This window comes from Vulpes vulpes, chromosome 7 (genome assembly GCF_048418805.1).
Source record: "Vulpes vulpes isolate BD-2025 chromosome 7, VulVul3, whole genome shotgun sequence".
Lineage (NCBI taxonomy): Eukaryota > Metazoa > Chordata > Mammalia > Carnivora > Canidae > Vulpes > Vulpes vulpes.
The window spans coordinates 43,194,749-43,218,923 of record NC_132786.1 but is presented as its reverse complement, the minus strand read 5'-3'; the positions used below and the strand labels follow the sequence as shown (position 1 = coordinate 43,218,923).

At 39.7% G+C, this 24,175-nt stretch overlaps 1 protein-coding gene and 1 pseudogene across 10 annotated transcripts in view; both read right to left on the bottom strand.

The window, feature by feature from the left end:
* The window catches only part of TUSC3 (tumor suppressor candidate 3), a 222,712-nt gene extending 205,513 nt beyond the window's left edge, over window positions 1–17,199 (bottom strand). For 4 of the 10 annotated variants that reach the window (XR_012002579.1, XR_012002578.1, XM_025984580.2 and 1 more), the window contains exon 1: window positions 16,422–17,199. Coding sequence is in view for 3 of the 10 variants with exons in the window: in XM_025984580.2 (XP_025840365.1) it covers window positions 16,422–16,559 (138 nt within the window). In the remaining 7 variants the exon portion in view is untranslated. The remainder of the gene's footprint in view (window positions 1–16,421) is intronic. The other 6 variants (XR_012002581.1, XR_012002583.1, XR_012002580.1 and 3 more) reach the window with 3 other exon arrangements.
* Window positions 17,200–22,919: 5,720 nt separating this feature from the next.
* LOC112908934 (tubulin beta chain-like) lies at window positions 22,920–23,534 on the bottom strand (annotated as a pseudogene).
* Between the last annotated feature and the right edge of the window lie 641 nt (window positions 23,535–24,175).

Below are 24,175 nucleotides of genomic sequence, written 5' to 3'. Positions count from 1 at the left end.
TACAAGTTACCAAAATTGAGTCATTAAGAAATAGAAAATGTGAACCAACCAATAATGGGTAAGGAGACTAAATCAGCAATCAAAAAAAAAAAAAAATCCAACAAAGAAAAGACCAGGAACAGATATTTTCACTGAATTCTACCAGTCACTTAAAGAACTCTTACCAATCCTTCTCAAACTCTTCAAAAAAAAGGGGGGGGGGGATGGGGGAACCCTCCCAAACGCATATATAAGGCCAGAATTACCCTCATACCGAAGCAGATAAGGGCACTAAAAAGAAAACTGGGAGCACTGATGCCACTAAGATGGCAATAAAGGTCATTCCTGACTTTACTTTCTCTCACAAGAACTAACAAGTATTCATAGACAAAATTCACTGAGAGAAACCTAGTGCTCAAGAGTAAGGTATCTCCATGCACAAGACAAATGGACTGCACTTGAAGGATAAAGGGAATGTGCTATCCACACTGCCCTTTCCCCAGGCCAGCACACACCATGATGAAAGGCCTTTCCTGAGCCTATAGTTCCTCCAATGGAAAGAGCCCAGAGGGGACATCCAATCCCCCCAGCACTATAGGTCTATTTGTTAGAGCCCCCATATGGCTTTATACTACAGGGATCACAGAAGAATCTGCAGGACACATTCTCTTGACATGGAGAAGAAAACAGAGACTTCCAATGACCAGCAATAGGGTTCTAATGCACCACGTTCCCACCTGCAGAGCCCAATGAGTAGTCCTGATCAGTAGTTTTATTCATTTACAAACCAAGTTTCGTGGCACAATTTGTCTATGATATATGAGGCCCAAAGAACCCCAAATAGGTTAGACCCAAATATAGCTAAACAAAGATGCATTTTACTTAAACTGTCAAAATTCAAAGAATTTTAAAAGCAGCAAGAGAGAAATTACATACATGAGAACCCCCATAAGACTACAGGTGGATTTCTCAACAGAAACTTTTCAAATCAGAAGAGAATGTCATGAAAAATTCAAAGTACTGAAGGGAAGAAACAAAAACAAAATAAAACCTCACCAAAGAATACTATACACTGTAGATATCCTTCTAAAATAAAGCAATAAAGACTTTATCAAAAAACAAAAGCTTAGGAAATTCATTACCATGAAAAATGCCTTACAAGAAAAGTTAAAGAAAGTTCTCTGAGTAGAAATCAAAAGATGCTAATCAACATCGTAAAAATATGAGAAGGCAGCATAAAACTCACTGGTAATGGTCAATATACAAAGTTGGATTCCATAACAGAGTAATGGTGGTGCATAATTCACTTACAAATCTAGTTTAAAATTTCTAAAAAAGGTGTAAAAATAACCATAATTAGGAAAATCTGTTATCAGCTACATGGTATAAAAAAGCCTGTAAATTACAACATCAATAATCTAAAATGTGAGAGGGAGAAGTAAAAATATAAATCTTAAGAATTTTATTGAAATTGGGTTGTTTCTAGTGTAAAATACAGTGCCAAAATTTTAAGATCTTCTATGTAAACTTCAAAATAACCACTAGAGAAAAATCTATACTAATTACACAAAAGAACACAAGTAACTCAGAGCATAATGACACCACAAAACAATAACACACATAAAAAGACACCACAGTAAGAAACAAGGAACAGTGGATCTACAAAAACAGAAAACTAATAACAAATGGTAATAATAAGCCCTTACTTATAATAATTACTTTAAATGGAAACAGGTTAAATTTTTCAACCAAAAGACACAGGATGGCTGATGGATTAAAAAAAAACAAAATTCAACAACATGCTGCCTACAAGACACTGATTTTAGATTCAAAGACATAGACTAAGAATGAAGGGGAAAAAAAAAAGATATGCAAGCATAAGAAAGAAAAAAAAGCAGGATTTGCTATACTTGTATTAGAAAGGGGACTTTAGGGGCACCTGGGTGGCTCAGTAGGTCAATAATCTGCTTTCAGCTCACGTCATGATCTCAGGGTCCTTGAGATCAAGTCCCACATCCGGCTCCCTGGTTAGTGGGGAACCTGTTTCTCCCTCTCCCTGCCACTCCCCCTGCTCATGTTTTGTTTCTCTGTCAAATAAATAAAATCTTTTTAAAAAGTGGATTTTAAACTAAAAATGGTATACAATGATAAAGAAGAGCACTATATGATAAAGTGCTCAATAAATCAAAAGTTTATAATAACCATATTTATACGCCCATTAACAGAGCATCTAATTTAAAAAAAAAAAAACAGAGTTAAAATAAAAAAATAAACACAAGTACAGTACTAGTTGTGGACTTTAATATGGATAGATCACCCAGCCATAGAGTAAGAAAAGTAGATTTGGAAAACACTGTAGACCAAATGAAGCTAACTAACAACCATATACAGAACATTCTGACAACAAGCTACACATCCTTCTGAAGCACACATGGAACATATAAAAAAAAAGTCTTAGCAAATTCAAGAAGACTAGAATCATATCAAGTATCTTCTCTGGCCATGATAATAGGAAACTAGAAATTAATAAGAGGAAACTGAAAAACTCACAATTATATGAAAATTATTAACATACTGCTGGACAATGTACCAAAAATGAAATCAAAGCTAAAATAAAAAAGTATCTTCAAACAAATGTAAATGTAAATACAATCTACCAAAACCTATCAGATGCAGCAAAAGCATGTCTAAACGAGAAATTCATAGCAATAACAACTATATTAAGAAGATACCAAATAACCTAATTCTACACCTTAAAGAAAAAGAACAAAATGAGTGCAAAGTTAGCAAAAGGAACAGTAAAGATTAGAGCAGAAATAAATGAAATTGAGAGCAATAAGACAATAGAAAATACTAACCAAACTAAGAGTTCGTTCTTTGAAAAAGTAAAATTGACAAACTTTAGGTATATTAACCAATGAAAAAGAGAGATGGCCCTAATCAACAAAATCATAAATAAAAAAGGAAATATTACAATGTATACCAAGAAATAAAAAGAATTGTAAGAGGCTATTAAGAATAACTACATGCCAATAAACTGGACAACCTAGAAGAAATGGAAAAATTCTTAGAATGACACAAACTGCCAAGACTGGATCAGAAAAAAAAAATAGTCTCAATACACCAATTACTAGTAAGGAAATTTAATAAAAAATCAACAAAGAAAAGCCTAGGACCAGATGTATTCACTCAGGAATTTTACCAAACATTTAAACAATCAATGGATGCTTCTCAAAGTTTTCCAAAAAATCAAAGAGAGAATGCTGTGAAATTCATTTTACAAGACCAGCAGCACCCTGATACCAAAGCCAGAAAAGAACAGTATCAAAAAATGACAGACCAACATTCCTAATACCAATGCAAAAATTCTCCATAAACTACTAACAAACTGAGTTCACAAACACATTTAAAGGATCAATCATCATCATGGTCAAGTGAAATTTTTACCTTGGATGCAAGTATGGGTCAACATGCATAAATCACTGTGACACATAATAGAATGAAAGAAAAATACCATGATTATCTCACTAGATATAGAAAAGGCATTTGACAAAATTTAACTTCATTAAAAAACTCAGCAAATTATAGAAAAAATATACTTCAACATAATAAGGCCTTAGATAATAAGCCCAAAGCTATTATCATACTCAATGATAAAAGGTTAAAAGCTTTCCCTCTAAGATCAAGAACAAAACAAAGTGCCCACTCTCATCACTCTTATTCAACATACTCCTGGAAAGTCCTTGCCAGAGCCATCAGGCAAGAAAAATAAAAGGCATCAAAATGTGAGAAGTAAAACTGTCTCCATTTGCAAGTGACATAATTTTATACATAGAAAGTTCTAAAAACTCCATCAAAAAACTATTAGATCTAATCAACAAATTCAGTAAAGTTGCAGGATACAAAATGAACATGCAAAAATCAAAGATTTCTACAAATAATAATGAATTATCTAAAAAATAAAACAATCCCACTTCAATAAATACAATAAAATACTAGGAATAAACTTAACCAAGGAGTTGAAAAATCTGTACCCTGAAAACTACAAGACTGATTTTATTTGGTGTGCCTGGGTGGCACAGTTAATTAAGCATCTGTCTTCAGCTCAGATCATCATCCCAGGGTCCTGGGAATTGAGCCCCATATTAGGCTCCCTGCTTAGCAGGGAGTCTGCTTCTCCCTCTCCCTTAAACCTCCCCCTTGTTGTGCTCTCTCTTTTTCTCTCTTGCTCATTCTGCTCTCTCAAATAAATAAAATCTTAAAAAAAAAAAAGATTGATTTTATTTAAGTAATTTCTGCACCCAACATGGGGCTCAAATCTGTGACCTTGAGATCAAGAGTCATGTGCTCTATCAACTGAATAAGCCAGGAGCCCCTGTGAAAACCTAAGACTGAAAGAAAACTTCAAGAATGAAAGAAATTGAAGAAGACACCAAAGAATGGAAAGGTATCCCATGTTCATGGATTGGAAAAAAATACTGTTAAATGTTCATACTACCAAAAACTATATACGGATTCAATACAATCCCTATCAAGATTTTGATGGCATTTTTACAAAGGTAGACAAAACTATCCTAAAATGTATATGAAACCACAAAAGATCCCAAACAGAACAAAGCATAAGACATAATACTTCCTAATTTCCAGCTACACTCTAAGACTATATGTCAAAGCAGTATGGTACCAGCATAAAAAATAAAAAATAAAAAATAAACCTGGAAAAATAGATCAATGTAACAGAATCAAGAGCTCACAAATAAACCCAAGCATATGCAGTCAACTGCATATTTGACAAGAGAGCCAAGGATAATCAGTGTAGAAAACGCAATCTCTTCAATAAAAGGTGCTAGGGAAATTGGATAGTCACATGTAAAATAATGAAACTAGACTCCCATCTTACACCATATACAAAAACTTTTTTAAAGATTTTATTTATTCACAAGAGAGACAGAGTGAAGCAGAGACACAGGCAGAGGGAGAAGCAGGCTCTCTGTGGGGACCCCAATGTGGGACTCAATCCCAGGACTCCAGGATCACTCCCCTGGACTGAAGGCAAATGCTCAACTGCTGAGCCACCCAGGCGTCCTCACCATATACAAAAATTAAATTGAAATGTATTAACACTTGAACAGAAGACCTGAAACCATGAAATCCCTAGAAGAAAACAGGTACAAAAAGTCCTTGACATGGGTCTTAGCAATAATTGGCTCTGACATCTAAAGGAAAAGCAACAAAATAAAAAACAAATGAGCCTATATAAAACTAAAAAGCTTCTACAGCAAAAGAAACCACCAATAAAGGAAAACAATGACCTATAGAATGGAAAAAAAAAACATATTTGTGCAACACAGCTGATAAGAAGTTAATCTTCCAAATATATAAAGAACTCATACAACTCAATAGCCAAAATTTAAAAAAAAAAATCCAATGTAAAAAATGGGCAAGAAACCTGAATACACAGTTTTCCCCCAAAAGTAAAAAAAAAAAAAAAAAAACAATAACAGGTACATGAAAAGATGGTCAACATCATGAGTCATTAAAGAGATGCAAATCAAAACCACAATGAAATATCACCTCATGCCTGTTAGGATGGTCATGAATAACAACAAAAAAGTAATGCCTGTCAGACTGCCTATATCATCAAAAAGACATGAAACAAATGCTGGTGAGTATATATAGAAAAAGGAAGCTGTGAGTATGCTGCTGATGGGACTGTAAACCGGTATAGCCACTATGGAAAACAGAATGGAGGATCTTTAAAAACATAAAAACAAAACCATCCTATGACCCAGCAATTCCACTTCTGAGAATGTACTTAGAGAAAACAAAAACACAACTCAAAAAGATATCTGCACCCCCATGTTCATAACACCATTATTTACAATACCAAGACACGGAAACCTAAGTGTCCATCAGTAAATGACTAGATAAAGAAGTTTTGGCATATATATACAATGGAATAATACTAAACCACAAAAAAAAATTAGGAAATACTACCATTTGCAACATGGGGGCATTGTGCTACGTAAAACAAGTCAAAAAAAAAACACAGAAAATACCATATGACTTCACTTATATATCTAAAAAAAAAAAAAAATAGAGGAGATAACACTTGTGACTCGTGATTACCAGAGGTAGAGTGGGATAATTGGAAGAATATGGTCAGAAGTAAAAATTTTCATATATAAGTACTAGAGATGTAATATACAACATGATGACTATAGCTAATACTGCTGTATAATGTATAGAAAAATTGTTAACAGAGTGACTCCTAAGAATTCTCATTAAAAGATTTTTTTCTTTTTAATGTATCTATATGAGAAGACAGGCATTAGCTAAAACTATTGTAATCATTTTCTAATATGTGCAAATCAAACAATAATGCTATACACCTTATATAATGATGTATACCAATTATTTCTAAGTGAAACTAGAAAAAATAAAGACATGCAATAACAAATGCTGGTGAGGATGTGGAGAAAAGAAAACCTTCATGCACTACTGGTAGGACTGCAAACTGGTATAGCTTCTACAGAAAACAGAATAGAGGGCAAAAAAGAAGAAGGAAAACACAATAGAGACTCAAAAAATTAAAAATAAAATTACTATGTGACCCAATAATTCCACACCTGGAATACATCCAAACAAAATGAAAACACTAAGTCAAAAAGGTATCTACATCCCTGTATTCATAACACCATTATTTACAATAGCCAAGACATGAAAATAATGTGTCCACTGATAGATGAATATGAAGCAGCAATGGTGAATGTGCATAAATATGTATTACATACAATGCATATATACCATGTCATACACACACACAAATACACACACACACGCACAAACACACACACACACACACACACACAGGAAAATACTGCATTTGGCCATAGTAAAACTAAGAAATCCTGCCATTTGCAACAATGTGGATTGACACTGAAGATATTATGCTCAGTGAAATAAGTCAGATGGACAAAGACGAATACTGTATGATTTCACTTTTATGTGGAATCGAAGAAAAAAAGGTTTGTAGAAACAGAGTAGAGTGGTGGTCACAGGAGGTGGGGGTGGGGGAAATGGGAAGATACTGGTCAAAGGGAACAAACTTCCAGTTAAAAAGTAAATTCTGGTAATCTGATGCTCAGTATCGTGATTATACTTAACAATAGTGTATTATTCGCTTGAAAGGTGTTTTGAGAGTAAATCTTAAATGTCTCTCCACAAAAAGGGAATGGTAACTATGTGATGTGATGGAGGTGTTAGCTAAGGCTATGGTGATGATCATTTTCCAACATATAATTGTATCAAGTCAGCATGTTGTACACCTTAAACATTCAAAATATTATGTCAATAAAACTGGGAGTGGGGAGGGTGAGGAAGCAGTAGCCAACGATATCAAATGCTATATAAAAGTCAAGTAGTAAAAGTACCCGTTATGTCTGGCAATAAAGAAAATAATGACAATCTCAAGAGCCCTAACTTGTCAAATAGGAAAACAAATTATTTATCAAAAATGACACACATCGGATGCATCAGTTTTTAATTTTTCTCTTGTAATGTCAAATCAATTTGTGCTATTCATGCAAAATAAGCCATAATACATCCTACAATTCACTCCCCCAGTATCAGCACCAAAGCAAATACGAAGCATTTACTATGTTCCATGCACTGTGCTGCTAAGTACTTTACAGGATTATCTCGTGTAAGGCTCACAGCTCTACAGTAGGGACTAACATACTATCTCCATTTTGCAGATAAGGAAGAGACTTAGAATGATTAAGTAACTTGACCAAAATAACTTCAGTAAGCATTTACCAACCGCAAGGCACTATACTTTGCCTTGTGAGTGCAGAAATGAAGAAAAAAACAAACAAGCCTCATCAAAGGCTTGTAGAATAATAGGAATGACAGGGGACAGACAACAATTCACATTAAGTGTTATAAAGAAATAAGCACAAAGATCCATTCGTGTGAGCACAGAGGAGGAGTTCCTCATCCAAAACGGGGCAGCGCAGGTAAGTGACTTAAGCTGCCACATAAGGGAAGCATGTAAGAGTGGAGAAAGAACAAAACAGAAAGTCAGACACAGGCTCACTCAGGAAAAGCACTAGTAGCACACAAAGAACCTTGGGATGGCACCCTGGGGCATTTAAACAGTATGCAAACAGTACTCCTCAAAGATAGCATCAGGTAAGAGAAGTTTCAGGATAGCTTTAGCTGGGGTGGGGGAAGGAGTGTCCAAAAATTCACAAGTAAAGGTCTGAGACCTAAGTGAAATGTGCCCGGATTTTTGGCTTTGGCAAATAGATCTGTGAGCACACCTGACTTAGTATTAGGGATTACAGGAGGCACTGGTTTGAGTTCTGTGTCATTTTAGAGTTCTGATTCTTGTGACCAAGGTTTACCGTAGCCTAACTTCATTTATTTAAACAGGTTCCTAAGAAACAGATGGCTTAATTTTATAAATTATGTTCTCAAGGGAATCTAAGCAGCATTAACAGGCTTTACTTGCCAAATTTTTACATATTAGGCTTTTAAAAAACAAATATCCATGAAGAGGAAGTTATAAAGTTAAACATCAGCTATGAAAAGACAGCGTGAAGGGGGGCGCCGACTCTGACAGCATAACTGAGCATGGGCATATGGAAATATAAACTCTAGTGTCAGGAAACCTAACTTCTAGTCCCAACCTTGTTATTTTTTTTTTAATTTTTCTTTATTTATGATAGTCACACAGAGAGAGAGAGAGAGGCAGAGACACAGGCAGAGGGAGAAGCAGGCTCCATGCACCGGGAGCCCGACGTGGGATTCGATCCCGGGTCTCCAGATCGCGCCCTGGGCCAAAGGCAGGCGCCAAACCGCTGCGCCACCCAGGGATCCCCCAACCTTGTTATTTATCCTAAACCTGACACTCCTACTCTACCATTCCATAAGGCAATATTTTCTTTTTTTTTATAATTATTTTTTTTAAAGATTTTATTTATTTATTCACAGAGACAGAGAGAGAGGCAGAGACACAGGCAGAGGGAGAAGCAGGCTCCATGCAGGGAGCCCAACGTGGGACTCGATCCGGGGACTCCAGGATCACACCCCCGGCTTCAGGCAGCGCTAAACCGCTGCACCACCAGGGCTGCCCTGCAATATTTTCTTTAAAAAAATCTATGGTTATGACTCCCTTTATAATTTGGAATATGCTCCAACATCGAAGCATGTGGCTCATGTATCCATCAAGAGGAAGCTAAATTTAATTAGAGTACCATTATGTTAGTATTACACCTTAACTCAGCCAACTCTTTTTTTTTTTTTTTTCAGCCACTCTTTCTTCCCATAAAGTCTCTAAGAGGAAAATGTACAGGAAACAATAGCAAGACATAGCACATCACTTTCCTGAGCATGAGAAAAATCTTTTATTCACTTTGAAAGCTCCAATGCCAAAAATAAATAAATAAATAAACAAAAACATGCTACAATCAGCATTGCACAATACCCTCATCCTTGGAGGGGGGAGAGTCCCAACTTTTCTTTCGCTTAATTTTCAACTCAAATATAAACCAAAAAATCATATTAAATATGATCACTTGCAAAACAAAGGTGTCTTCCTCTGTTTTATTAGGTAGTCCTTAAAATGAAAATATGTAGCAATCTATTACATACAAAAAAGCAAAAGAAGTATTTTTTAAAAGCATTCACACAGAATATAGCATTCAGTAAATATATCTAAGGCATAATTTATTCATTCTCTTCTTTCTTGGGCTTTTAAGACATGTAATAAATTTCCAATTTCTTTCCTATAAGGAACACATGGAAAAATTCACTTTCAAAAACACCAAAACAAAAACAAAAACAACAACAAAAAAAAACACCAAAACAGGGATCCCTGGGTGGCTCAGTAGTTTAGCGCCTGCCTAAGGCCCAGGGAGTGATCCTGGAGTCCCGGGATCGAGTCGCGCATCGGGCTCCCTGCATGTAGTTCTCCCTCTGCCTGTGTCTGTGCCTCTCTCTCTCTCTCTCTCTCTCTCTCAGTATTTCATTAATAAATAAATAAAATATTTTAAAAAACAAAAACACCAAAACATATGCAGACTTGTAATAATGACCATTAACATTCAAAGACAAAGGAGAGCTATATATATATATATATATGTGTGTGTGTGTGTGTGTGTGTGTGTAAATAACCTTTAATATTTATTATCTAATTCACAAAGCAGGTCATATAGCTAGGTAATTGTTAAGTTACTATTCACAGTATAGAAAGAAAGAAATCTTTGGAGTAAGGCTGTAAACTTACAAGTTGGGTAAATAACAATCATGGGTAAAACTCTTAATCCAAAATAACTTTCCTTACAAGTTGGGTAAATAACAATCATGGGTAAAACTCTTAATCCAAAATAACTTTCCTCGGCAGAATGCTTTCAAATAAAAAATATGAAAATTCAATTCAAAATGTCTTAAACAATATTAAGTTTATTAGCACATAACAAGGAGTCCAGAGTTACAGCAATTACGAGGCTAATTAAGTCATGTTACTTTTTTCATTTTCTAAGATAATTCAGACTTATTTCCAACTTCCAAGTTTAATTCAATGAGTTATCTATCCTAAAGTATCTCAACTTAATATTTAATATGAATAGTGAACAAATTCCACAATTTGTAATGAATTCTGTACCCTAAGTTTTACCACAATACTCATGTGAACTAATTTCCCAATGGTTTGTTTTCCAAGCACTGACAACTCTGAATTAATATATTTCCAAAAGTTGTGTCAAATGATGTTGACAATGTTAAGCTATCTCTAAGAATACACTTCTGAAATAAGCAAAAGAGGTCCATTTAATAAAATCAGTATTACAATTTATTCAACCTATACTCAAGTGATCCTTTTCATTAAAGATAGTTGAGTTCTCATGGTAACATGAAGTAGAAAAAAATTTCTTTTTCATATCTAAATGTCAAACTAATTAGGTATCTTTACATGATCAACCAAAACTTTGTAACAATAAACATACTAATAAAAGCCTTCCTTCTATTAACTTTTTTCAGCTCATAAGTGGCTTCAGAATTCTACTTTTCTATGTTAAGACTTTTATCATAGATATTGAAGAACTCCATAAGTTTAGATAACAGATAACAAGCGGGGAAGACAGACAGATAGCAATTACTACAAAAAAAATTTTATATTACCTATTGTCTTGAATCATTTTTGAGATTTTAATATTCAAACTAAATGTTTTTCATAGCTTATATTAAGAGAGAAATCCTAGTTTTCAAGATATTCTCCTTAAATTTATGTACAACTCAAGAAAGTACATAAAGCCATACACTGTGCAAAGTACAGGATAAGAGCTGCAAAGACATATTATACTGGCAAGTAATTACTTAAAAAAATGAGGTTCTAGTACGTTAAAATTTGTTCCCCATAAAACAGCACTGTTAACAGCAATGAGAAAACAGATGCACAGAGGGAAGGATTATGAGTTTCCCTTTAGATATGCTCAATTTGAGAAGCTGCAGAAAACTTGCCCAATAGGTAAAATAAAAAGTAGATACTTATATAAACAGTATTTGGTCCCCTCATTGCATGATGAACACACGCACACACTCTCACACACGTACTCAATGTTATATAACATATACATTTGTTCCTCATCTATCTGTTCTCTAGCAGGGGATCAACAGCCACTCCCATACTAAGCCAAAGGTAAATTTTCTATCTTGGTGGAATTATCATGATGCTCCAGGAGGGAATCTTATGGAAAAATGCAATCGTAAGATAGTCTGACTTGCCAAATAAACCCTGGAGACCACCAAAGTAACTGTCAGTCACTGGCATACAGATCACACTCATCCAAACTCACTGCATATTGAAAAAACGCAAAGGTAAATGTGGCAGAAGATTAACAACTATAAATCTGTGGCTCAGGTTACACATTCTGCTCTTTCCCTTTCTCTGCATCTTCCATGTAGAACACACTACATATATGGGACTGAATGTACTGATGGTGTAGGTACATGAAGAAAAATATCCCAAAATTATCTTTTGACAAAGTTGCTCTTTATCTCTTACTTAAGGAGATAATTCTTCATAGATTTTGACATAACATGCAAGCAAACTGACTTTGTTCTGGACCCCTTTTCAAGGATGTATATAGCACAGAAGGCTTGGAAGACAGTGTCCTTCCAGAATAAAGAGCAGGTTTGTTTCCTTTCCAGTTCATGTCACCCTCTGGGTCAAAGGTCAAAAAAGCTTCTGGCCCATTATAAAGGATGAGCAGCTCCTTAAGCTTAAGGCTCTTCTCCTGCCACAGAACTGCCTACACCTATAGGGGTCATTTAGCCTGCGTCATCAGCACAAATGCTGATACTCTGGCAAATCGGCTGCTGTGAGCTGTCCACCTGTGACCCAGGAGTTCCATGCAATCTGCCCTATCTGTGAAACTGTCGCAGCTGAACCTTCACAGTACTTGACAAGCAGTTCTGGCCATTCTGAGTAAGACCTGTTACTCCCAGTTACTCACCAAGGAGTTACTGCACACAAAATCTAGCCTAGAGTCAAAAAAAAAAAAGCCTAGATGAAACTACCTACATCCCATAATCTGTGATCTATATGTATACACATTAATACATAATTACTATGCATTTCTTAAAGTTGTGCTCATATATTTACAAACTTATTCTCCAACTTAAGTTCTTCCCTTAAAGGTAAAATCCACTGCTTACTTCCATACTCTCCCTCCTCTTCATTTGCTAAGATAGTAAAGTATTTCATAGCCACGCCACTAAAAAAATAACTGGATATACACATCTCAGTGTAAAATGTACTTAAAAACGTTAGTGACATACATAAGTTATGTCAGAGGCAATCTCACTTGGGCAATCATAATACTTCACAAAAATATGAGCTGCTCAATTTTTCATAATTGCGATATTCATTGTCACCTACATGTCATAGCCTATTAACTAATTTAAAAGATAATTTATTACAATAGCTTCATTTGATGATGTCAAAGTTAATAAATCCACTGGAAATTACAGAATTTGTGCTCCTTTTATATTATTAGGTGTTATTACATATCAAAACAATTCTAAATGAAGTTGATTGATGTTAACATAAAAAATACAGAAGCTGTTAAAATTTTAAAAAAATAAGGTACTACATATGTAAATGATATACCACCAAGAAACTACACTCACAAATTCATATCACTTTACATGAGGATTCAAAAATTAGTGTAGTGACTGTATTCAATGTAATTAAAGAAAGTGACTATAAATATCTCCACTCTTCTTTTCCTATTCACGTATCTATTGCTTTTCACTATATTCTTAGAGAATATAACAAAATTATTTTTTTTATTTTTTTAAGATTTATTTTTATTTATTTATGATAGACATAGAGAGAGAGAGACAGAGAGAGGCAGAGACACAGGCAGAGGGAGAAGCAGGCTCCATGTGGGGAGCCCGACGCAGGACTCGATCCCAGGACTCCTGGATCGTGCCCTGGGCCAAAGGTAGGTGCGAAACCGCTGAGCCACCCAGGGATCCCCCAAAATTATTTTTTAATGAATTAAATGTCTTTACAAAGAAATAGATACAAAAATATATACATTGACACACAGACCCATGAATACCACCAATTCTTCCACATTGCAAAAGTCTCCTCCTGGGAAGTTCTAAAACAATGTTAAAAGTCTGGAACTCAGTATTTCATAATAGGCAATTTATTCTAGTAAATATTTTACAATAATGATAAAATCAGTTTCTTTAGCAAAAAAAAAATTTGACAAGTATTTTATCACATTTTAGGATCTCACCATGTCTACTGCTCTCATTTAAAGAACACATGATAATAGCTACCAGTATTGATCATCTGCTTATGTTCAAAGCACCGCACTAAGTAGTTTATATACAGTCTTATTTAATCCCACTGACAACTCTGAGATGTAGGTATTATACCTGTGTTTTAAAACAAAGAAATTAAAACTCAGGAAAGTGGTTTGCATCTTATACAATTAAATAGTGACTGAGTTGTAACTGGACCATCTGACCCAAAAACCTATGGTGGTAACTATTCCTTAAAAGCAACTAATGTCCAATCTTGGTTCCACATTAAACTGAGGATGCCAGTGTGGCCTCCTCCGTATGAAGGGATACACTACTCATGCCAAGTCAACTCCTCTAGGACTTATGACAGTAATAAGTGGTAAGTTTTTATTGTGTAATAAGTTTTTATTGTGGTAAAAACTAAGTTCCAACTGCTGTACTTGCTGGTTCAATGGTATCAAATTTTGTATTGGGCATCAGGTTCTAAACTCAGCAAAGAATGAAGTAACATGTTCAAAACAACCCTGGAATGCCCCTAGAAATGTACCATAATGATGACCAACCACTTTCCAATATTTCTAATAAAGAATGTTTTTCTTCCAGTATTGAAAGACACCACAGCCCTCTAAATCAAGGACTAAGATTGAAATCAAGTGATCTGAACCTCACAAATAAATTTGTATAACTTAAGTGAGTTTATTCTCACATACTACATTCCACATGTGTGCTCACTGAGTAAAGCATTAAAACTTCAAATATTTGTTATTTTGCTCTTTTCCTTAAATATGTATAGTCTGCAATACTACCACATAGTAGTAATAGACTCTCCAGTTTAATAAAAGCAGTTCTGGAAGACATCCTTTTTCTAATCCTTAACAATTCTCTCCCTAATTTTTCATTTAAAACATCTTTTATAAAAAATGTTAATGGAACAGATGTTATTATAACTATACTAAATTAACAAATGTTTTCACCTGTTAAAAGTAGTGTATAATTGGATACTAAGATACCTTGAAGATGCATGCTTTTCAGATTTTCCTTCCAACTGAAAGTTACTGTGACCACAGTGATTTTCTTTCCTTTTTATTTTTTTTAAGATTTATTTTTAGAGAGAAACTATATCAACATGATGGAAGGTGGGGGAAGAGGCAGAGAGAAAAGGCTGGAGAGAATCTCAAGCAAACTCCCTGTTGAGCACTAAGCAGGCAAGGCTCCTCTCAAGACCCTGAGATCATGACCTAAACTGAAAAAAAAAGCTCAAGGGTCTGAGCTACCAAAGTGCCCCAACAGTGATCTAAAAAGCAAAACATCAGAACTTCCATGGAATTCCTCACCATTTTTTACTGCCCTCCAATGTGGCAATCTGCAGGGGGAGGGACAAAAAAAAAAATTTTTTTTAATCTCTTCTCTTCTTCAAGAACTACTTTGGACACCTAAAACTCTTGGAATGTGGTATATAAATACCAAACGCTAAAAAATATACCTTTAAATTATATGTATGTATTAATATGTATATATGTATTTGTAAATACAGTTTTAACAGTCCTTCTCTAAACCTCTTACCAGATCCCTACAAAGAATTTCATATGGCCTACTTTCACCTTAAAATTAAAAAGCTAAAGGGAAGAAGTTACTATTGAGTTCAGAGATGTTTCAGACAAAAAGTAAAGAGAAACATCATCTTGAGCATGAAGCTGTTTTTTCACTCTCTACCCAGCTACCAAGAAATTTGTGGTACTATTTTAAACTCGAATTAGATTTTGAGTCACGGGTGTATAATACTTCACGGGGGGGGGGGAACTATCTTGATTGAAAGCCAATACTCTTACTAAAATACTGTACGATTACAAACACTACTCCCATTTCCACACTAATTTTGTTTTTCTGATGCTGCTAGACTGAGTATCCGAGGCAAAGGCGGAGAACTTAAAATCACAAATAACTCTGTTTTAAACATAGTGACTTCAACCCTCTTAGCCAAAGTTCTTAGAGGACTAAGATTGAAATCAGGTGAGCTTCACAAACAAATTTAATCCATGTGAGTTTATTCTCACCATTAGTTCAACATAAAGAAAAACCTACAGCTTTAAAAATGTTAAAAATGTGTCACTACGAATATAAACTACGAAAAAACACATTTCTACTACGCTGCCCTGCTTCCTGAAAGCGAATAACGAAAGGAACTGGGAACCTGAACGTAAAAACCAGAGAGTCCTCCGCAGGTTTGCAAATACTCCGGAAAGGTTACTTTTGCACCCAACACACCCCTTTCAGGGACTCAAGAGCACAAAGCTCGGCCTCTGAGGGTCAAAGCCGCCGTGAGTCTGCAAGGTGTGCGAGGCTCAGGCGCAGAGTGAAGGGGCCGCTTCACCGCTTTTGAGAAAACACCAGGCTAACCCCACAGCCGCGACCGCCAGGCCCACGGGCCTCCGCAGCTCCGCGCTCGCTCACCGCAGCGCTTCCGCCGCCGCCGCCCACGCCCCGGTTGCCTAGCAACGCGGCCCGGCTGCCTAGCAACGCCGCCGCCCCGGCCCGCCCGGCCCGCCCCGCCCGCCCCAGCCAGCCCCCGCCGCCCCGGCCGCCCCGGCCCACTTGCAGGGCCGAGGGATTCATTCTACCTCTTTCTTCTTCTGTCCTCCCCCGAGCTGGATGCAGAGAAGCAGCAGGAGGAGGAGGAAGGGAAAGCTCCCGGTGGGCAGGTAGCGCAGCCGCCGCCCCGCCTGCCTCCGGCGTGAAGGAGCGCCCCTGGCACCCATCGCCGCAGGGCAGTGTCTCCTCCACGCTCGGTAACCGTGCGCGCCCAGCTCCTACCGGCGTCCGACTCCTGCCAGAACAGCCGCCGGCCGCCCCTGCCTGTGCCCTCGCGGGTGCCTGCGGCTTCGCCGGGGAAGCGGAGGCCGCGGAGGACGCGGAGGAGGAAACTGACGGCGCATCCGGTTCAGCAGGAGACGGGACCCGGGAAGGCCCGGGATGGGGCAGGAAGTGGGCGTGGCGAGGGCGAGGGCGCGGGCCGCGAGCGCGCGGCGGCTCCGCTCGCCGGCCCGCGGGGTGCGCTGCGGCTACGACCCCGGCGCGAGGTCCCGGGAGTGTGCGGGGCCTCTGGAGTGCAGCCAGAGTAAGCGCCTGCTCACCTGGAGCCCCAGATGGACCTGATCGCCTTCTGCAATGATGCAGGAGCCTGCTAAGGAATTCGTAAACCCCTGGCCCCTCGGGCCGAGGGGCAGTCACGGTTGTTGCCATTGGGACGTTTTTGGAACCCCAGCCGTGGCTCCCGTACGAGCCCTCCCAAGCCTCTAACTAATGCACAGAACATAACCCCGTGCATGCGTAGTAGCCGCCTGCAACTTCACAGCCGCTCCGTGCAGTCTCGGTGGAGGGGCCAGCGGAGCCGCCCTCAGGCCACGCCCCCCCCCCCCCCCCCCCATTCATTCAGCCTCCGAGGAGTGGATCCTCTGCCCGAGGGCCGAGCCCCGTACTGACGCTTGGGAATGCAAAAATGAAAAGGCCGGAATTGGATTCCTGGTCTTTGGACATTTTAAGAACAATAGAAGCAGACGGTTTACTGAACATCTGATAGGGGCCAGGTAGTGTTAGGGGATTTCTTTCCCTTCAGTTTTGGGTTCTTGGTCAGGCTGAGTGGAAGGATGAAGAGGTGAGGGAGCAAAGCGAAGTTTATTGAATTGTCGACAGTACAAAGCTCTGAAAGGGAGGGGAGCCAAGAGGGTTGCCAATTTGGGGTTCAGATCTGGGGGAGGGGTTATGGGCTTGTTGGAGGGCTCTTTTAATCTGATAAACCCTCCACGCACGCCCCCTTCGTCCAATCAGGTTTCTGTCATCTACCTATCCCGTGGGAAAGGGTGGAGGGCTCCTTGCACGTGGCTGAAAAGGCTTTGAAGGGTGGTTTCCTCGTAGGACAGGGCCCCTTGTCCCTGCCTGCCTTTCTTCCAAGGATCCTCCATTACTGTTCTAGTGTAGCATTGATTCTCCCTCAAGAATTCTCCTGTATCATGAAAACCTCTGATAGTCTAATGAACTCTATTGGCCCAGTCTTAAAACAGTATTTCTAACTGCAAAAAAAAAAAAAAAAAAAAAAAAAAAAACTAAATTCATAAGATACAAAGGCATCGCATGAAATGCCATTATCAAAATTAAGACAAGTCACCTCCTTTCAACTGCTCAACAAACATTTGTATTTGGGGAATGCTAGAAAGCAAAGGGAGATGTAAGAACCAACCTAGGGGCACCTGGATGGCTCAGTGGTTGAGGGCCTGCCTTCCCCTCAGGTCCTGATATATCCTGGGAGGAGTCTCTCATCAGGCTCCCTGCGTGGTGGTGGGGGAGGGACACCTACTTCTACCTCTGCCTCTGTCTTTCCTTCTGTGTGTGTGTGTGTCTCATGAATAAAAATAAAATCTGTAAAAAAAAAAAAAGAGCCAACCTAAAAACATCCAGACTTCGGGGCGCCTGGGTGGCTTAGTTATAGTCTACTTTCAGCTGAGGTCACGATCTTCCCTATGTCAGGCTCTCTGCTCAGCAAAGGGTCTGTTTCCCTCTCTCTCTTCCTCTACCCGTCCTCCCTACTCTTTCTCTCCCTCAAATAAATGAAATCTTAAAAAAAATAAACATTCAGACTTTACAATGTAATTATGATTGATCAAGAAGCACAGAATTATAGGATCCTTGAACAATTAAGTAGCATAAGGGTTGTAAATAAATTCTGCAATCATATGAAACCTAGCAATGTATCTAATAGCAATTCTAATAAGTATGATAATATTGAAACAGCAATGATAATAAACAATATTTTAAACTATCTACTACTGCTATATTATAATATGAAATTATTTGTAATTTCTACAGAAAACAAAACCATATGTACTGCTAATACTACCATGCTTTGCTTTCTGCTTTATAATTGGGGGGGAAAAAAAGAGCTTTATGAGCGGTTAATAGAAATAGGGTTAACTTTCTGTCAATTCAAGTTTCCCAGATCCCCCCAAATTTCATGGACTCCAGATTAAGAACTCCTGCTCCATAACACCCAGATAAATCCTAGTGTAACAATTTTCATAAAAAGAAACTTAGGCCAGGAGATCTAACTCAATGTCATACAACCAGAAAATGGTATACCAGGAATTTGAACTTTGGCAGTCTTGCTCAATAGCCACTATCATTTACTATGCTATGCCGCTTTTTTAAAAGGAATTTACAAATACATCTCTCTTCTCTATCTCCCAAGCTTTTGATTTTCCATTATGTGAATGTTTGTGCCCATAGTAATTGCAACCTAAAGACTAGCCCTTTCCTTTTTCCTTGAGACTTATGAAAGTGACCTCCATTTTTATCTATCTGGAGACAAGAATAAATTTACACTCTATATCAACTAAACATCTATATCAAGATACACTCGACAAAATCAAAATTCACCATCTGTCCCTTTGTATTCCAAACTTATTTCATTTTATTGTAATTAACAGTACCACTGTAACCGAACCAATGTGAGTTCACTCCTTGCTGAGTCACAGATGGAAACTACCAAATAAGTTGTTGCATATAGGAAACTATTTTCAGGAAATACGGAGATTGTAAGAAATAACTTCTGAAGCCCTCACTCTCTGAGCAAGGGCTGATGGGTTCCTTTTATTCAGGGTCAGGAGGATTATTTTAAAAGGGGATCCTTGTCATATATAGATGTGGGCATAGGGTCACACATGCATCTTAAGGAAACATGCCTATACATGCATTGTATATTATGTAAATGAAGCTTGTGCTCCTCCTAGGGCAGAGGTTTAGTATTATAATGAGATAAAGATAATTACTGGTCATTTTAAAGGTCACCCCATGGCCCATCTGCACAGGTGCAAGTCAGGGACTCATGCTCGAACTGGTCTGAGTGGTCTGGGCTGACAGGAGGTCTTGTCAGGGCAGTTGCTGGTGTTTGAGGGGTGGTTTTGCTTTCCATTTGCCAGAGTTAAGAGATAAGGAAGAAGGAAGAGCTTAATAAAATGTAGGATAAAGGTAGGTGGCCACGAGCAGTAAAGGTCAGGTCTTGGATCTGGTTGATGACACTGTCATCCTCCTCATTACCAATTTTCAGAGCCTCCGAGCTGCCCATCCACTCCAACCATACTGCCATCCATATTTGGTTTCCAAGTTACTCAGCCTCTATAGTGACTTAAGAAATCATTTTCTTTTTTTTTCATTTTGTTACTCTAGCATTCATTAGAAAGGCATTGGACATCATTCCTAGTCCATTCTCCCCTTGCTTCTAGTCTTACCAAATTCCTCTACCAGCCTAATCCAAGACTTTTGAATCCTGCCTTCTTATATTCTGTTCTTGGTAAATGAGCCAGAGTGATCCTTTTAATACATAAACCAGTGTAAAGTGCTTTCTCTGTCCTCAGCATACAAAGCAATCATTTTCTTTTTTTTAATAATAAATTTATTTTTTATTGGTGTTCAATTTGCCAACATACAGAATAACACCCAGTGCTCATCCGTCAAGTGCCCCCCTCAATGCCTGTCACCCATTCACTCCCACCCCCCCCCCTCCTCCCCTTCTACCACCCCTAGTTCATTTCCCAGAGTTAGGAGTCTTTATGTTCTGTCTCCCTTTCTGCCCATTTCTTCTCCCTTCCCTTCTATTCCCTTTCACTATTATTCAAAGCAATCATTTTCACCCTTAGGGCCCTACGTTACTTTGTGCCTGGCTACCTTTTTCCTACTTTCCATTTTCTCACTCTGCTCCAGCCAGGCTAGTTTCTTTGTTTTCCTTAAATATGTCAAACATACTCCCTCTGTTCTTCACACTGTTGTTTCTTCACCTTTTTCACAGAGCTAGATGTTCACATGGCAAACCTTATCCCTTTATTCAGACCTTCTAAGATGTCATCCTGCCATAGGGAAACAGAAAGGGAACCCATGGGGGGGGGGAAATTGTTTTTTTAGCTCCTTTTCCTACTTTCTATTCTTTGCTAGGATCTGCATCCACAAACACACATACATGCCTTAATGCATGTCCTCCTTGTAAAGGATAAGGAGTTAATGATTTCTTTAGAGATAACACTTCAGGAATGACTGGTTAAGAATGACCAGGCAAGGCCATCATGTGTCTGTTTGAATGACACTAGACATTTCAACACCAAGATCTCCTGGCTCTAGAGAATAAGTGACTTATGATGAACATCTAGATCCTGTGCTTGTTTAGACCAGTTCTAGATACCTGAGAGGACACATGCACCAGACTACAATTGTTAATAAAAACCCCAGGTCCCAGAGATTCTTTTTCCTTTGCTTTCCCAGTCTTCTGAACACTCTGTCTATACCTGTACTCTCTATATATCTTCAATAAACTCTGCTGCACTTCCTATTGGCTCACATTTGATTTCTATCCTGCTGCACCTAGTCAAGGACCCTCTGAGCTGGTCCTGCTGGTCCCCCTCTGGGTCCTGAGGCCCAGCCTGCCTGCATTAGTCTCATCTCTTAGACAACCCCTTCTAAAAACTAAACTCCTTACTCTTCACACACACACACACACACACACACACACACACACACATACCACACACTCTTAACTTTCATATAGCACTCATTACCTAAAATTATGCAATTGATTCATTGCAGGATTATGCAGGATTCAAATGTAAGCTTGGTAAAACAGGGCTTTCATCCACACTGTCTAGAATAATCCCTGTTTTACCTTTTTTATAGTATCTATCACTAACTGACATTATACTTTTGCATTTATGTGTCTTTCCCCACATTGGAATGTAAACTCCAGGAACGTAGAGATTTTGTTTTCTTTGAGTCCACCTTACACAGAATAGTGCAATTTTTGAATGCATGAATGAACAAATCCAGCGCGACTACGTTAGTGAGCCCGAGCTGGAGAGTTTCAGTGGGGACGTGGCCCAGCCCTCCCTGGGACTAGTGGGCCCCGACAGCAGGTACCAGACACTGCCAGGCAGAGAGCTCTCGGGGTCCACATCAAGGCTCCAGCAGTCGTCCACCATTGCTCCCTACGTCACACTCCGGAGGGGTCTAAATGCTGCGAGCAGCAAGGTGACCTTCCCTAGACCCAAGAGTGCCTTGGAGCGCCTGTACTCAGGGGACCACCAGCGGGGCAAGATGAGTGCGGAGGAGCAGCTGGAGCGCATGAAGCGACACCAGAAGGCCCTGGTCCGGGAGCGCAAGAGGACGCTGAGCCAAGGAGAGAGGACGGGTCTGCCCTCGTCCCGCCTCAGCCAGCCTCTCCCTGGAGATCTCGGCTCATGGAAGCGCGAGCAGGACTTTGACCTGCAGTTGCTGGAACGGGCGATGCAAGGGGAAAGAAAGGACAAGGAGGACAATGGCTGGTTGAAAGTGCAGGCCATGCCTGTCACTGAGTTGGACCTGGAACCTCAAGACTATGACTCGGACATCAGCAGAGAGCTGTCCAAACCTGAGAAGGTCTCCATCCCTGAGCGTTACGTGGAGCTGGACCCTGAGGAACCGCCCAGCCTTGAGGAGCTGCAGGTGCGGAATCGCAAAGCCGAGAAGATCTGCAACATCCTTGCTGGTTCCAGCATGTGCAACCTGCAGCCGACCTCAGGCCAGGACCGGAACAGCGTGGCCGACCTGGACTCGCAGCTGCAGGAGCAGGAGCGCATCATCAACATCTCCTACGCTCTGGCCTCCGCGGCCTCCCAGCGCAGCAAGCAGGTGGCAGCCCAGGCAGTGACTGACCCGTGACCCAGCGTGCAGAGGAGAAGTCTGGAGCCAGGGGCCCAGTGGAACCACTTCCCTCCCAGAAGACTGATCTTCCTTCCCCCCCAAGGAAACCCCTTCCAGCTCAGCAGGGGTTCTGGCTGGAGGAAGGAGCAGCCCAGCAACTGTGGGGTGTTCACCATAGGCCTAGGTCCTAACACCCCCACCCCGACTTGTTTTAGTCCAGACTCCTTTTTACATATGACAAAGGCACTTTTGATACACACTGTAAAATACTGACGCTGTATTTTAGAATCAGAATATATTTTATGACTTTTTTTTTTCACTATGAAAATGCTTTAATGGTGGCATCTGTACAGCATGTGATGTCCAGACAGGAAAAAGAGCGAGTGCACACAGAGACACGGCTATCAGAGAACAGGTTGTGAGCAAATAAATAAAGAGTTCACACGGCTTCCAGGCGCTTTACCAGGTATCAGCTCTAGGCCACCTCCTCCTCCCCCCCCCCCCTCGGCCGTGGCACCCTGGTACTGCTGGTGCTCAGACACCAGCTCATTCATGTTGCTCTCGGCCTCTGTGAACTCCATCTGGTCCATGCCCTCACCCGTGTACCCCTGCAGGGAGGCCTTGCGCCGGACCATGGCCGTGAACTGCTCTGAGATGCGCTTGAACAGCTCCTGGATGGCCGAGCCGTTGCCCATGAAGGTGGAGGACACCTTTAGCCCTGGGGTGGGATGTCACAGCTGTTTTCACGTTGTTGGGGATCCACTCGGCGAAGTAGCTGCTGTTCTTGTTTTGGACGTTCAGCATCTGCTGGTCCACCTCCTTCATGGACATGCGGCCCCTGAATACTGCGGCCACAGTCAGGTAGCGGCCGTCATGTTCTTAGCATCAAACATCTGCTGGGTGAGCTCGGGCACCGTCAGGGCCCGGTACTGCTGGCTGCCTCGGCTGGTCAGTGGGGCGAAGCCGGGCATGAAGAAGTGCAGGTGGGGGAAGGGGACCATATTGACGGGCAGCTTGTGCAGGTCTGTTTAACAGTAAAGTACAACACTAGGCATGTCACTGTCTTTAGTCCACAGACTCCTAGTTTCCAAAGGAGGTCCAATCTGGGATAATGACTTGGAGCTAAGTCAAACCCTTTACCTTTGCTATAACATAACAGATTTCAAACTGGAGTTTACCCCCAAGGACTACATAGGCAAATGGCTTTAAAAGAGCTCACTCCCAGGACACCTGGGTGGCTCAGTGGTTGAAGGCGTCTGCCTTCAGCTCAGGGCATGATCCTTGGGTCCTGTGGAGCCTGGTTCTCCCTCTGCCTATGTTTCTGACTCTCTCTGTGTCTCTCATGAATAAATAAATAAAATCTTTTAAAAAATATTTTGAACTCCAACAAAAAATACACACACAAAAAATTCATTTCCAAAATCTCAACAATCCTGTGTTCTTTCCTAAAATTGATGAACTTGGAAGAAGTGCCTAAGATACAGGCTAATCTTATTTGTTCTTGCCTGACTTTGTTAGGACAATTGCCTTTTATCTTAGCTAAGGAAAGAAAAGAGGTCTCTCCCCTTCTATCCCCATTTTTTTGCTTTCAATAGTATTGAAAGAGGACAGGCTCTAGTTGTCAGCTATAGATCATTTAAAAATTGTTTTGTGAATAGAT